This window comes from Triturus cristatus, chromosome 10 (genome assembly GCF_964204655.1).
Source record: "Triturus cristatus chromosome 10, aTriCri1.1, whole genome shotgun sequence".
In the NCBI taxonomy this organism is placed as follows: Eukaryota; Metazoa; Chordata; class Amphibia; order Caudata; family Salamandridae; genus Triturus; species Triturus cristatus.
The window spans coordinates 868,779,451-868,796,453 of NC_140593.1; the positions used below are offsets into that span (position 1 = coordinate 868,779,451).

The 17,003-nt window shown below is 41.9% G+C and overlaps 1 protein-coding gene across 5 annotated transcripts in view; it reads left to right on the plus strand.

Moving 5' to 3' along the window:
• LOC146796131 (GTPase IMAP family member 7-like) overlaps positions 1–15,851 on the plus strand; it is a 261,041-nt gene extending 245,190 nt beyond the window's left edge. For 3 of the 5 annotated variants that reach the window (XM_085628510.1, XM_085628511.1, XM_085628509.1), the window contains exon 4: positions 14,483–15,851. In XM_085628510.1, the coding sequence (XP_085484636.1) occupies positions 14,483–15,483 (1,001 nt within the window). In that variant the 3' untranslated portion in view covers positions 15,484–15,851. The remainder of the gene's footprint in view (positions 1–14,482) is intronic. The other 2 variants (XM_085628513.1, XM_085628512.1) reach the window with 2 other exon arrangements.
• Positions 15,852–17,003: the final 1,152 nt, after the last annotated feature.

A 17,003-nucleotide genomic window follows, 5' to 3' on the forward strand; every position in this document is an offset into this window, starting at 1 on the left:
ATTCTTGGATCCCCTAGTCTTGGCCCATCCTGGCCCTCTTCCTTTCTGGTCCTCCTGAGCTTGGTCACTTGGTCCTGGATCTTCTCCAGATGAATCTCTTAGCCCTGGTATACAGGTCCCTGTGCTGCTGGTCCCCTTAGTCCATCAGGCCTTTTATGTCCTGGCCCTCTTAGTATTAGTCTTCCTGGTTTGGATTAATTGGGTCCTCCTTGCCCTCTCGGTCCTGTACTGAACCCACTGGTCCTGGCCCTCTTGATGCAGGTTCTTCATCTGCCGCTCCTTCTGGGCCTGGTCATTTTGTCCTGATTCTCCTGGCCATCACTGCCCAATACCCTTGGTCTTCCTGACTCTGATAGCCTTCTTACATTTGATCCCCCTCACCCTGGTCCTGCTACACCAGATGATTGCTTTTCCCCACTCAGTAATCCACGTCCTGGTCCCCTAGGTCCTGATCTTCATGGGCCTTATAGCCTTCTTTCTGGTCCTCCTGGACATTATCCTTTTAGTTTACAAAGGGCTTCTTGCTCTGGTCCTCTGAGAACATGTGCTCCTGGCCCACTTGCCTTCCTAGTCCCTGCCATACTTAGCCTTGTCTCCTGGTCCCACTGAATATTGTCCATATGATCCTGATCCTCCTAGACCTAGTCGCCCTGCTCCTTGTCCTCATGGCTCTGCAATAACCCGACCTGGCTTACCACAGACCATCTTAGCCTTTCCTTGTTTTGATGGGCCAGGACCTTCGGTTTGTGCTAGCCTTAAATACTTCCGGCCCTTAACATCCTAGTCTGTCTGGTCACCATACCAATGTATTACTACCCTTGATTCTCTGGATCCTGGGTCTCCTGGCTCAAAGGCTCCTGATCCTGGACCTTTTCATCTACCTCACCCTAATAAAGGTTCCTAATCCTTCCTCTCATGGTTCCTCTGTTCCATGTAGTCCTGAACTTGGTTCTGGGACTCCTTTGTTTGGACCTTATATATTGCATTTTCTTGTGCTGCTCCTACTGCACTGGCCTTGGCCTTCCCAACCCTCCTGTTCCTCCTCTCCCATTCTAGCCATTTAATCCTCCTGGTCTCCTGGTTTTCTTGCTTCACCTTGTTCCTGTTCATATGACCTTAGTCCCCTCTGGCATGGTCCTCTTTGGTCTGTCAACCTGAGTGTGAAATCCTGGCCCTGGTTGGCCTTGTTCCTCTAGTCTTAGTTGATCTGCTTGGGACCTCATAGCCCTCCTCATTGTGCCTTCCCAGTGCCTTCTAATGCTTGTGGCAAAGGTTCCTCCATTTCTTTGGGCCCTCATCCATTGAGTTCCAATCTCCCTGTTCCACATAATTTTAGCAATCCTGATTTTCTCACCCTGGTCCAGATACTCCTAGTCTTGTTTTTTCATTTCCTTTTCCTCCTTGTCTGGTTTTTCTTGGTCTACTCTGGTCTTGGCAACCGTGGTCCTTGTGGATTAGGTCTCCCTAGTCTTCACGGCTCTGGTCTCCCTAGTCTTCTTGGTAGTCCGCCTCTTGGTCCTTATCATCCTACCGGCCATTATCATCCTCCTACAGGTCCACCTCCTTCCTTTCTCAAGCCCCTCCACAGTGACTTCAGTCTTGGACAGCCTCCAAGTCTGTCACTATTTTTCTTTGCCTATAGATTCATTTGCTGAAACAACACTGTCAAGGGCTCTTGGAAGGTAGTTTATTAGCAGGTTCAGGTAGGTACCTACAGCTATCAATAACACCACAATCACAAATCAGGTCCAGTCAGTTCTCAATAAATTGTTGTTCAACCCTCGGCAGCTTAGCTGGCGAGCAATCAGGCTTAATTTAGTAGACAGGTATGTAAAGCATTAAATATCACCAAAACAGTGAATAAGTAAAAGAAACAACACAATAAAAATCCAACACATATTTATAATATTAGAGAATATTGTTATCTTTAAAATGACAAAGATCCAATGTAGGGAACCTGAGATATGAACTTGTAAAGTTTAAATAAAAACATTTTCTTTCTAGTGTCTAAAAGTGTAAAGAACCAATCTCGCCCATCTGGTTTCCCTGGACTGGGATCAAGTCAAAGGTACACGCCGACCATGATGGAGCTCGGGTAGGATACAATAAGTGACTGGTCTTGGTCAAGTTTTTACTTTCTGACTTAGTTACTTTTTTGGAGCTTTTTCCTTTGACGTCGAGCGATCAGGTTTTCGTATCTGGATTTTGAATCGATGATGGCCTACTGAAGTACAGTATGATGCCTCAATTAGTCCTGGAGGTCTTTGTCTTTCAGAGTCTATGGAGCTTTCAGAGAGGCAAACCTGCACAGTCAGGCCAAGTCACGGTTTGATATCGCCAGCTTAACTCCCATCGGCGATGACGTTCTTCCTATAAAGCTTTTTCACAAAAGTTGGCAAACATTTCCAACAGTTTCAGATCTTCTTCTGAAAGGTTCCTTGGAGATCAGATAGGATCCACAGCAACAACCCAGGGTTTAGTAGTTCTAGATTTTCTCTTGTGGACTGGGACTCCCACTTTCAAACTGCACCTGGTCAATCCAAGTAAAATCCAGGTAAAGCTGGTCCACTTAAGTTGTCCTTGAAGTGGATGTTTCAGGTGGCTTCTGCTAGCACATTTCTACCTGTTACAGCTCAGAGACTCCACTGCATATCTTTCAAGACAGGCAAATTCCTTCTGTTGTGGAGCCTTTAGAGTGCAGCAGGTGCAGTTCTTCTGAGTGCAGTCTCCTCGAGTTCAGTACAGTGGTTCAACAGGTCAGGCCTTCTTCTCCAGATGTTTTCAGGCTGGGATATGGGGTGCTGGCAAGAGGGGGGACACCCCAAACCAATGGGGCTCAAGTTGCCACCCGCTGCCATTACAACTTCCTGTGGCATATTTCTGTCTTAGAATGCACACCTCAGCAAAAATAAAAATGGAGAAAGCAAATCTCTCCTTGGAGTTCAGGTCTGACTAACCCAGCCCAAAGTGGTGTCTAACTTTACTCTACTCTCCCCTTCCAGCCCCTCCCCTAATCAGATTTTAGGGGCTTCCATCTGTCTGAAGATTAAAGAAGCAGGGGTTGGCCTTGGACCTGTGACATATGGACTTCTCCCTTTGAAGACCAGTTTATGTCTCCAGCCCCTGTCTTGGCCCTGGCTTTTCCAGGAACCACATCTCCTCCCATCAAATGGCTATATTGTTGCAGCCCTAGGCCTCTTCACACCTAATTAGGGAGCATCTTGACCCAGGCTGTCAAAGGCTGGCCAATCAGAAGAAGCTGCTTCTGTGCTGTTTTAGGTAACTTCAAGAAAGTAGGTTTGAAAACTCATTGTTTGCAATAGTTATAATAAATAAAACCTTAGCACATTGTTTGATTTATTGTAACTATTATTGTGATACTTTGAATTTAGTTGCTAGCTCCTCCATTGTTGTTTTTGGCCCCGGTGGGAATCGCTATCATAGGGCTCACCTTTGCTCCTGTTTGGCCACACCTGCTGACTGGGGGGAAGTGCTCGGTCATCACGCTACAAAGCGCTGCCACTACCCCCGCAGTGCAGCCTCATCAACTGTTGTTTCCGGCCCTGGTGGGACTCGCTGTCTCAGGGCTCACCTGTGCCCCTGTTTGGCCACACCTGCTGATGGGGGAGACGCCCGGTCATCGTGCTACAAAGCGCTGCCTCTACCCCCGCAGCGCAGACTCCTCTATTGTTGTTGCTGGCCCTGGTGGGACTCGCTGTCCCAGGGCTCACCTGTGCTCCTCTTTGGCCACACCTGCTGATGGAGAGAGGCACCGGTTCATTGCGCTACAAAGCGCTGCCAAGAGCGGGCCTGTCTGCACCTATCTGCGGCCGAACATGGCTGGGCTGGGCCACCCCTCTTTTGTTTCATTCTTGGCACCAGAGCAAAGGGTAAGGGGTTTTCCCAATATTTTATATTCTGTAAGAGGCGATTTTACCACAAATAACTACATTCCTAAAGCATTGGGAAACGGAAATTGGTGCCAAAGCCAAAAGGAAAGGGGAAATCAAGCACTGGTATAAACACACCGATAACCAATTATTTAACTAATGAAATGTGTCTAATTAATAATGAAATAGCCAATGCTGAGGAACACATTGCAGTTTCTAACACCGCATTGACTACTGTCGTAGAAGAAGCTAGATCCGAAACAGCGATTTTAGAAAGCGGGACTAATAACTCATCATGTTCAGGGGGAAATGCACCAATTCTATCTAATGCAAATTAAGCACCCTGTGTATTAACAACTTCACTAGAGATATCCATTTTATCAGTTAGCACCTAAATGATTTACCCGACTGCAAAAAAAAAGTAAACACCCAAATGAAGCCACGTCAACTAGGCCCAATAAACAGACCAAAGTCATAAAGACGAGGAAAGCACATAGAACAAAAGAGCATCCTGAAAAGTCTAGAAAGCTCATTTAAGAAGTTACATTCTTAAATAGACACCATAGAAAGAATGCTAATGGGGGAGTTAAAAACTATTAAGCATGATGTCGAATCTATTGGAAAAACTATTAAGGATATAACATCACCAGAAAAAAAATCTAACCTAACCAATCATATTGGGATGGTAAACATGGAACTACCGAGCCATTCATTGCAAAATGTCAGCTACAATGTTCCCCTTGACCCCCCTGAACCAGACCAAGTAAAGGATAACACAAACATATGCTTAGGAAAATCAGTCCCCGCCCACATGTGTATAACAATACCATTAATAACAACAATGGCATCATAGACAAGGGAACTTCTAGTCTTACAAGACAGCCCCCAAGATACACTGCTTTTACCACCCGAGGCAACACCATATACTATCATATTGAAAGACGCCCCAAAGTTGGCAGAGGGGCCAATGAAACATGGATGGAGTTAAAGAAGTAAGGTAGTTCATTGGTTCACTAAAAGTAGTAATTGTAGTGCACATTTTCTTTTACAAGGAATTATCATGTCACGAAGAGTGAACTGGGTTGGCCCCTTAAGGAAAATTGGTCAAGGGGATTTTGTTGTTGTAAACTTTCACTCATCAGATCTGGCCAGACAACTTCTTAGAGACAGTCAAAGGATGATGGAGAAATGGCCAGGTGGCATCATAGCAGTACCTCTTGGGTTTTTCTATAAACCAGAAGGAGAATAATTCCCATTTATTAATAACAGCCTTATATCTATAGATAGGCATACGCTTTGGCTAGTAACAAACAGATTCACCCCATTAGGAAGATGTAGCGACCTCGACTGACTACCTAAGAACTCAATGCAAGAACTGAATACAACTGGTAAACCCAACAAATACACAATAATTAAACCTATTGCTGAGACAGTGCATAGTGCTAATCAACTTTTACAATAACATCTTTGATAATACTGGAAATCAAGTTATTTTGACCCTTGAAAAGGTACTAGATAACTTTACAAAATGTTTTTAAAATGACTATGTTGGCCTCTGGTCTGATGATTTTAACTGTTGAAGATGTTATGTTTTAGCTGGAGAAATTTGCGGGTTCAGGGCCGGACCAGACTGGAGGCAGCGGGCACCAGGCATTTCCCTGCTGGGCCGCCAGGGTGGGGGCTGGTTTTGGCACCCTGGGGGGGGGGGCGTTTTTGTCACAGGGCAGTTTATGCAGCATAGCTGCAATATCAGCCCCTGTAACATAATCAGCCGAAACCGGCCCCGGGCAAACAGCTCAGCCGCACCGCCAACCCCTCGGGGGGCCGGCCGAGCACTTTGCCAGGGCTGGTTTTGGTTCCCAGTCCGGCCCTGGTTTAGGGATGAACACGGTGAAGTTTATTCTCACTTTCCTCATAACTCTTATGTAGAGTCAATTAACAGAGTAATGCACAAGTGTAATAGGGAGCTTCTAGAACAACTAGTCACAGAAGAGAACAACGAGGTACCAACATATGAAAATCATAACTACTTCTCAATCATTGATCATATTTTGATTTTAGAAATCGGCCTGGCTCTGATAAAAAAAAATGTGAGGTTACTGAAAGTATGTTTAGCAACCACCATCCGCTTTTTCTCACCTTGGTTTTGCCGTCCATACGGCAGAAAAGGGCTCACTTAGTATTAGACATCGGAATCGAAGGAGAAAACAGTATAAGTATTAAATGGTCAGGTGTTAATCCATCCTCCTTTCTCAAGAAAATTGCCACAACAATAATTTGGTTATGAAAATTTGTATAGAGGGAAAACATCTTGATCCACAGATTATCTTGGCCTTTTGTAATCTAACATCTGTGATATCAAGAGAGCTGAAAACTAAAAGTAAGAATCATATCAAGCCATGTATCGGATGGTTTGATCATTCATGCTCAAAAGCAAATCAGGATCTTAAATGGGCCTTGAAAGAAAGGCCAAGAAACACTAACCTGATTAAAAATTTAAGGCAGTGCTATAAACAGGTCTTAAATAATAGAAAAGCAGTCATTCAGGAACAAGCATGGGGAAAATGAATACAGGCAGCAGATACCCGGGACATGATATTATTCTGGAAGACAATTCATCAACCCTTTTTTAAAGACCAGACATCAGCAAAGATTGAGACCTTGGTACAACCTTCCGATTGGATAAGCCACTATGGTCAGATCTTTACTCATCCAAGTGGTGACAGTCCAACTTCTTTTAAAAATAGTGTTTTAAAAATACCCTGTACTGATTTGGCGCCAATATCATTGATAGAGATCACAGTTGCTCTAGAGAGATGTGCCAATAGAAAGGCACCAGGTCCCGATGGGGTACCCATAGATATGTTTAAATCAGACATTCATTTTTGGGCCCCAATCCTGCTAAGAGTATGTAACGCCTCAGCAGGGGGATTTTTGCCCGCAACTTGGACACAAAGTATCATTGTACCGATATTCAAGAAGGGAGACAGGGGAGACGTAAAATGTTATCGCCCAACATCACTCCTTGATTCAACCTCAAAATTAATGGGAAGGGCACTTTTGGAAAGACTAGAAAGCTGTGCGATATAAAAACTCAGTACTTACAGAATCACAATTTGGGTTTAGAAGAGAGATAGGGACAATAGAGCAATGTGTCAATCTGCACTTAATTATTAACAAATACACACTCTCTAAAAAGGTCATCTGCATTTATGTTTTGTAAATTTAACAAGTACATTTAATCTGGTTAATCATAGAAAATTGTGGCAGGCATTGGCTAAAATGGGTTCCCCTAAGGAAATTATTTTTTACTTAACTCAACTGTATAATTATTTATCCGCCAGAGTACGATACGGGTCTAATGGCGAGTGTTTTTCTCGCTTCAAGGTAACACGCGAGATTAGACAAGGTGCGTCCTTGCCCCTTTATTGTTCTCTCTTTACATTAATGGCGTTGACCAATGTTTACTAAAACTGAATGTCGATGCCCCTAAAGTAGGGGAACGTATAACCCCAGCTTTACTGTATGCTTATGACACAGATTTGCTATCTAGAACTGCAAACGGACTGCAATGTCTGAGTGAACATTTTGCCGAATACATGGAACAAAAGGACCTAAAACTCAACCTTAAAAAGACCTTCACAATGGTGTGTGGGTAGGGGAAGTCTAAAACCAGAACACATCATGTAAAAGGTGTACCAATAGCCGAACCTCGCACTTTAATGTATCTTGCCATGGTACTTACATCTAATGACCACTGGGGGACACAGATTGAATTAAGTAAATTTAAATTGTTACGATCAACAGAGGCCATTTTTAGATTCTCCTCTAAGATAGGGAAGAAGCCAGTAAGAGAGATGTTGACCCTTTATAAGAGTAAATGTATTATGGGGGTTGTTATGGCGCTGCCCTATGGGGAATGGCTACTTGTGCTCCACTCCAAACCCAGGAAAATATATCTTTAAGGAGAATACTGGCAGTCCCAAATTCCACTCCCTCCTACATAGTACACAAGGAGCTAGCAGTTCCTTGTATGGATGATCATATTAGCATAGCCCATTAATTGCCTGGCGTGGAATATGGAGTACAACTGGAACCAGATTTACCCAGGATATCATAATTGATTGCCTGGGTCTTTAATAAATAGAAACAAAATCCAGTGGCTGACACATATTAACAAACTCCTAAAAGAGGTTGACAAGAATCTTGATATCAATGACCCTGTACAAATCTTATATTACAGCAAAAAGGAATTGAAAATGGGGCTTGTCGGGGCTACGGAATTTGCAAGGGAAACTAGGGAGAACCTAAAATCGACAATTAAGGAATACAGGAAGGGACAACAAGAGATAGGTATACAACAATATCTGTTTTTGGTATCAAACTTGCGTCATCGATTCTATCTTACAAGACTAAGACTGGGCACTCTCCACTTTTTAATAGCTGTTCCTGACATGGGCAAATGGAAACCAAAACTACCACTTTGTACTTGTGACGGAAAGTGAAAACAGTCAGCGCTGCATTTTATTCCCTTTTGCAATTTTTATAGGGATATTAGAAAAAGTGTTTTACGTCCCTTCTTTCATAGTGAAAAAATATATTTTTATAAAGCAGGCTATAATTTTATTCGTAGCTTGGAAAATGAGGTTGTTTGCTATGCTGTGGCCTTATATGTACAATTATCGATCAAAAGTAGAAAAGAAAATGTGCACCTTGAGGCCCTACAGTATGAAATTACATAGGTCATACACATATGAAGGATGATCGTAATCCTTTATGTTTATTACTATTTGAGGATCTATTTTACCACATCCTGCTATTCATATGCACTTTACCGTTTACTCTATTAAACAAACTATATTACCATTAGGTTGCTATTCTTTATGCACTTTATTGTCTAATCAGTGGTAGAGTACTATATTCGTATAAAGTTGCTTTTAATACTATGAGTTCTGGGAATTGAGATATAAATTATGCTGCGGTTCATTCCGTATAATCAAGTGATAAAACAGGGAAGATAAATTATATCCCGTGGTTTTATGAGATGAAACTGAAATATGGTACATATTTACATGAGGATTTACATTTTGCTGCACTTTAGTCTATTCCTGGATTAACTTTCAAATACTATATGCCGCTAATATATGTATTGTTATTTCTCCTCCCCTTTTTTATTAATTTCCTGTATTTTACTGATTTTAGATTCGATTGTTGCTTCTCAATGACTTCCCAAAACTGTTGTATTTCCCCGGCATGTAATTTTTAGTTTGCTTCGATGGTTGTCTTTTTTAACTGAATAAAGTTGAATTTGATTGATAGCTGCTAGCTCATCATCATCATACTTTATCCGGCAGATATAGCCATAAAAGGTGTCACAGTAACAACATGCAATTATAAATACAAATAATACAAAAAGTGCAACTATAAAACCATGCAAAAAATGGTAAAAGCCTGATAAAGCTTACAGTGGGATTAGTGCCACTCCATAGCAACCAGCTCTTAATTCATAACCAATAATGGGAAGAATTACATATAAATAAAATGTATATTCCTATATACATGTGGAAGCTCCTCATCCTCAATGAGTGCGGATAGTCTCTTTTTTACCCACTCGCCTATTTTAAATTATATTAATAGTTCTTTTATAGACCATCCCTGTGAGTTCTAGCCATTCCCAATGGGGTCACAAATTGTGTTTGCCTTATGAATATGGATGAGCCATGCAATATGCGACCCCATTGGGAATCGCAAACAGTATCTGAGACGCTGTTGTACATTGAATTTTGCAAGTCACAAATTGCGAGTCGCACAGTAACGCAGTTTGCGAGTTGCAAATTGTAAGCGTTGTACATTTGGCCCTAAGAGCTTGATCCCTATTCAAAATGTTGTACATAATAAAAATAGGTTTTAAAAACGTCTTCAGTTCTTCTAGGAACCACAAACAGTCCAGCAAGAAGTGTGAGCAACATAGTTGCTATCTCACTTCTGTTAAAGGCTAGACTGTGTTAAAGTTGAATAAAGCCTGCCTATGAAGCTAGCAGCACTACAATGGTGAAACCTTCAGCAGTTTTTACCTCACCAGGGCATGTAAAAAATATTTTATAATGCCCCTATCTTTTATAACAAGACCCCCATCCCTTAGAGCACCTATGGCATGCCTTAGGGGTGACATTTATGATATAAAAAGGTCGTTTTAGACTTCGGACTTAATTTTAATTTCAAAGTCAAATTTAGACACAGTTTTATTTTAAAGGGCAGAGCTGGCAAATGACACCAGACACCACAGCAGTGCACATGTAAGTCCATTACGACCGCTGGGGGCTCTAAACCTACAAATGCCTACCATATACTAGGGACTTACAGGTAGGTTTTCTGAACAAATTATAAATACACAAATTACCATATACCTTTTAAACAGAGCACTGGCCCATGGCCTGGTTAAAAGAGCTCAGGGCGAATTCAGATTCAGTAATCACCAGTATCAGTCAAAAATAAGAAAGGTAAGCTTTCAAAACCAGAGGAAACGTAAAATAGCACAGAGGTGGCAGATTTTTAACATGTAAAAATAAATATGCATCCCCTTTAGGAAGGTCAAAGTTCACACAACTGATCCACATATAAAACACAATCACTCAAAGTAGAAAGGGACATAAAGTACAAAAGCATCCCAATGTGGCACAATTGGGTGCAGCCCTCCGCCAAAGAACGAATGCAGCAAAAGACAACTTTCTCTCTGCATAAAAAAAAGAGCATTCAAAACTTAGCACAACCGAGGAGCACACCAGGAGAAAACTAATGCAAACCGCAAAGGAAGAAGACACCCAAGAGCATTGGAGGAAGGCAAATTCAGTAAAAAAATTGAAGTCATAAAAACACCCAAAGTATGCTTCCCAGTGTTCTACGTTTTCTTATTGGGTGCAGCTTACATGTGATTAAAGATTCGAAACTGCTGTGATGCCAGAGTTGTTGTGTTCTGTGTTCTATGTTTTTTTATTGGTTGATGCTTAAATGTTTTTAAAGATTTTAAACTGTTGTTAAGCCAGAGCTGTTGTGTGAGTGCTACAATAAATCACTACTAAACTTTACTCAAGCGGTTATAGTATATTTAGTTATTACAACACTCACAGGTGCACGAGGTTGCTAAATTAGAAAATTAGCGTTTGGAATCTTTGGGTGTTGACCCTGTCAAATAGGCAACGATTCTTACGGTACTGAACATAAAAATAAAACAAATGAAACTATAAGCATGTCACAGGATACAAACACAGACCTCCAAATTAATAGGAATCGGTAGGAGAATACACTTAGTAAGCATATCATAGGGGATTGTCTCTCTCTTGATCATGCATCGCATATACGCTGGCTCCAGTACATAAGAGTTGGCCTCGCCAGGCTAGGAAGAGTAGATCTTTACAGGAACCCAGAGGGTATTTGTAAAAGGGACCTCGTCTGGGGTAAGGAGGGTTTTTAAGAAATTGTCATCGTGATAGAGAGGATAAAGAGCTGTGTAAACCGAGTGTGCAAAAGTATCTCATATTGAAAACTGTGCCTACCACTGAGCCTTATCTTCTAGGGCTCAAAAGTATTTAAGACTGCTTCTATTGACGAGGTTCCGGCTCAACCTCTTTCACTATCTATTGGCACACCCCCAAGGTTCCCATAGAGGTCAGTGCCTTATGCCCTGTGGCTGCAACGGAGAGTCTTCTCAGGACATGATGCACTTTTTAATGTTTTGTACTTTTTTTGTTGTACCCAGAAAGTTATTTGCTTTTCCCATTTGTTTTTTTAATGGGTTTTAGTGGTGTGACCAGCCTTTATCTTTTTACAACTACTTTCTAGTGATACTGTTTTGCACACTCTTAGTTTTTTACGGGATACCATTAGACTTAGGAAAAGCCGCAATTAACATTTTGCATTGCAAATCATGTATTTTTATCTTGTGTTTTGATTACTCGGATTTTATTACATTTGTGAATTTGTAACTTGTATGATGGTACTTTGCAGGCTGTCTGACTTTTCTGGTTTTATTCCTAAAGCTATATAAAGTTTGTAAATGATGAGGTTTGGGTGGGTTCACAAAGATAGTGCAGCTAATATGCAAGAAGTTCAAAGCAAAGAACCTTTCAAAGTTAGCAGCACCCAGTCAGTAAGTGAAATGCCACTAGAAGGAGGTGAAGTGCTCTCTGCATCGCCAAACCTCAAAGACATTAGTTCTGATGCAGAAAATGAGACACTTTTAATTATGAGGCGACTTTATGAGCCTGAAAACCCTGCACCAAACCTCACACAGCAGCAGCTAACTGTGTCACCGTCAGAGGAAACGAAGTGAGCAAAATAATTAGAAAAACAACGGCTAAACTCTCGCACCAGCCACAATCACTGGTCTCTCTGACCGTTCCCAATTGATGATCCCCAGCGTCTATTCTGAGGGGCCTATGAACATAACACAGTACCTCACAGAAAGGAGCAACAATGCAAAAACACCTTAAAACAAAGGCATTGTTGGTCTCAATGACCTGCACCCCTTCCACCGAGAACAAAGTCAGAAGAAGAAAATATGCTTCTTGCTCCCAGAGCAGAAAAACACAATAGCACAGAAATGCTAAATGATTATTGCATGCAAAATGATGCATGCAATAATTCACTCAACAAAACTGACTGGCTGACCATAGGCTCATAGTAAACGGCGCGGGTGACGGGACTGGAAGGATAGCGGCCGGGGGTAAGCAATAAACGACGTGGGAGCAATTTATTAAACAACGTGCAAAAACATGAATCAAGCCTAAACAAAAAAAAAAGAGTGCACCAATAAAACCATAAGTAAACAAAGGAGTAGGGGGACACGTCACAGAGGCAGTCTCTGTTGGAGAGAACAACATACCCAAAGGAGGGACAAATAGCAACGTTTTACCAATGAAAAGAAAGCAGTGTAGAAAGGCACAGGAAGGAACAAAAGTCATGGGCGTGAGGAAAGACCACAGAGTAGATACAGCATGTCTCAAAAGAGACAGTACATGCGCTGCCTAGACGAATCCTAAACAGGGGGGTGATCTGGGCAAAAAGGATGAATTTTACTACAAGGACGTAAATGAGAACTCAGTGGAGACAAGAACTTGTCCACTTAAAACATGGCTTAGCATGTTAACAAGGAAACTAGCATTCTACAGATACAAAATTGAGGCATCTCCTATTGGGACCATAATGTGATTCTTCATTATGAAAATGTGTCCTTGTAAAGGAAGAAATTACCTTTGTATTATCAGGAGACAGATACTACATTATATGAATCTATTGGATAATGTTGAGACTGTTTGCACAGAAACTGTATTGTTCCCCCTTTAGCGTGATTGGTCCAAACTGTGTGACTCTTGCACAGTTGTATTTAATGCATGACTCCCATTGCATAATGTATTATACGCCCATTCTTGGGGGTGCTGGGCTCATTCTTTCCCTTTCTTTGACTTTAGGAAGTAGCACCACGCTGACCTCTCATTTATGATTCATTCAATAGACTTGAACTATGTATCCTCTGTTTAACGAATGTTTCCGTTTTATTCTGAGCTTCATGCAATTAATTGATATCAATTACTAACAGACTTATTTCTAATCCTTAAATATATTTTCTGTAATGATTTTAACCCTTATTAGGCCTTCGCGGTTTTATCATGCTAGTTGTCCCGTTTTCATTGTACAGGCTAATGTGCTTTATAGATTGAATTATAAATTGTATTAACTAGATTTAGTTGAAGAGAAACAAAATCGCTAGGGAGGTTAACACTGACCACGGTCCCTCAAAAGGACTTTAATTTGTCCTTTAAGAAAAAGTGTCATCATCTGTAAAGAACATACCTCAATTCATAGTTTTTTCTTTGCGCTCAGAATTTTTTTAATTTGTGTAAACATGTACTTTCAAATGCTTTACACATGCTGTATCCCCATTTCAAGATGGCCACAACCCTACTGGTGTCCATGTTTCTTTATGTCTGGCTAAATAAAGACCACCTTAACACTGCTTATCTAGCCACCAGTCAAATAGTACTCAATCTCCAAATAGCATGCGAACAGGTAAACAGTGGCAATATCAACATTTAGGAGGCTGCTGGGCAAATAGAAGAAATGATGCATTATTTTGTAGATAGCCTGTTAAATAGCAGAGATTCTGCACGTTTTGGGTGGCAGACGAATAAACAGACATATATGTAACACATTGTGAGAGAGAATGCTCTAGGAAGGGACAGCACAGAACAGAGAAGAAAGCCCCGGATATAAAAGAAGGAAACTCATTGACAAGAGATCCGCCAAATCATGAGCAAGGGTTTGACTTTGGAGTATGGTATACAAGGCTGTCAGTGTAGTAAGATCACAAAAATTAACCCCAAGAGGAATATTGTGAAAAAAAACGATTCAAAAGATACGAATTTTCGCTCTGCACTTTTAGTACATGTGATTTTTTTCATCCGAATAACGAACATTAAATCGGAGGATTTATTTGGGGCAAGTGATTCAAGATTTACATAATTATGCTAACTACATTTTACAGCACAGCACATTATATTTTTCATCTAATGTCTCATCTGCTTTGTCTTTTGCAGATTCGATGGACGAAGACCCATACAGAATGAAACGGGAACTCAGGGTTGTTCTTGTGGGCAAGACTGGAGTCGGTAAAAGCGCCTCGGGTAATACCATCATCGGTGAAAAAGTATTTTCGTCCACGGTGTCATCCTCATCTGTAACGACGGAGTGCAGCAGAAAAGAAGCTTCCTGGGAGGGGAGAACGCTGGTGGTCGTGGACACCCCGGGTCTGTTTGATACCAAGCTCTCTCATGAGATAACGGCCCACGAGCTGGCTCGCTGCATCACCACCTCGGCCCCAGGCCCCCATGCCTTTGTGCTGGTTCTACAGATTGGCCGCTATACAGAGGAGGAAAAGGTCGCGGTTCAGAAGATACAGGATATATTTGGAACTCAGGTGATGAAACATATGATTGTTTTATTCACCCGGAGAGATGACTTGGAGAATGACAACAGAAACATTCAATGGTATTTGGGCAATTCGGCTGACAGGGAGCTGACGAAGCTTGTCCGGTCGTGCGGAGACAGATACTGCGCCTTCGACAACAGGCTAAAAGGACAAGAACGCGAAGAGCAAGTTTCAGACCTGATTGGGCTGATTGACAGGGTGGTGGGAGAAAACAATGGCACGTGCTACACTAATGACGTGTATGAGCAAGCCGAGAAGATGGTGAAGGACAAAATTGCGGAGATGATGAAATCACACAAGGAAAGTTTCCAAAAAGAGATAGACAAGGTCAAATTCGAACAGGAAGAGAAACTGAAGAAATTACAGGATGAAATTATTGCCAGGGACGAAGAAGCTAGAAAGCAGCGGGAGTGTCAGCGAATCCTGTTAGAAGAGTCTTACAAACGCATCCAAGAACTACAGGAACAAGGGGAAAAGAAGCCGAAAGATCTTCAAATAAAGAAAGGGAAACCAGCCATGAATGTGGAAACCTTTGCCAGGGAAAACACAGCGAAAGAGTTGGGAAGTAAACAGGGAGATATATTCAAAAAAATTCGACGTTGGTTTTGAAAGAATTTATCCATAACAGCAAAGCATATCACTCATGTGACTTTAATGATACATATCATGTGCGGTAGGAAACATAAACACAAATAGTGGCAAGGCCCAAAAAGTCTGGCTGAAGTCGGAAATTGATGTAGGCACTCAGTAAGTCATCCCATTTATTCTTACACTCATGCATCCATTCACCCACCTGCTGACTCATTCTTGCATTCACCCTATACCACCACAATGAAATCCTCACACAAACCCAACAACACATGCATGGCTGATAAATGCTTGCAACAGGATACAAAATTGAACATAGCAGCGGGGGACTTTCTTGCAATGGTAATGTACATAGGGTATCATCTCCCTAAAGTTCCAGCTTGGCCCCAGTTTTAACCCCTTCCATGCGGGGCGGATTCCCCCGCTGTGCTGACCGTTACCTGCGCGGGCGTGGTCATGACGGAACGGTTCCGTCATGAGCACAGCTCAACCGACGCTCATGACGGAACCGTTCCGTCATGAGCGTCGAAGGGGTTAAAGCCAACATGTTGGTAATCTTGGAACGCAAAACTATGGTACACTATGGGCAACACCATTAACTGATGGTCACCGCGTTTAGAGGAAGTGACCTCACGGAATGTGGTGTGCCGCAATTGAAACGTGCAGCAAGCTTGAGGTCCACAAGCACTGTTTAGAAACCACTGACTGCAGCGCAGTGCATGGCCCTCAACACCACTATATGCTCAGTGGCTACTGCTGAGTATGTAAGGGCATGAGGGTTATGCACAGCAGTGCATACCCCTCTGCGCCCTTACATACCCAGCAGTAATGACTGCAGAGTGTGGAATGTGTCAAGGGGTATGAACTACAGTGCATACCCTTTGGCACTACTGCAGAGTATGTAAGGGTGCAGTGGGACATGCACTACTGTGCATCCCCCTCAGCACCCTTTCATACTCTGTCGCGATTACTGTAGAGTATGTAAGGGCACCCAGGGGTATGCACTGCAGTGCATTTGGTATTTGGCAGCACTGGTTCTTAGCACAAAATGCATCCTTGCATCCATTTTTAGACATGAGGGTGCATTGTGCACTAGGAAAATAGCACCAAATGCCCACTTCACCTCGTTGCGCAAATACACAGAATCCTGTGTAGTTTAAATGGAATTTCATGGAATTCCGCTGAATCAAATTCTGGCAATTTTAGCCACCTCTAGAAAAAATTCTTACACTATAAATCTTCTTCTCCTCTGGTTTGTCAAAAGGAATAATCACCATGAAAATCCTGGCTTACAAAGGTGATCTTTGACATTTGATGTAATACAATATATGTCTGCATGCTTTAGCAATGTGAAATAACGATCCACCCTTTAAGGCTTATTGGTTTCGGCATATGTGTTTTATAATGAATGTCAGGCCTGCTGTCTTTGTCATATGTTTTCATAATAAATATATCAGACATACGGCATCTGAAATAACTTTTCCCAATTAACCCATCCGTTTCAAAGCCTTCATCATTGGCTTGTCACCATAACCAACTCA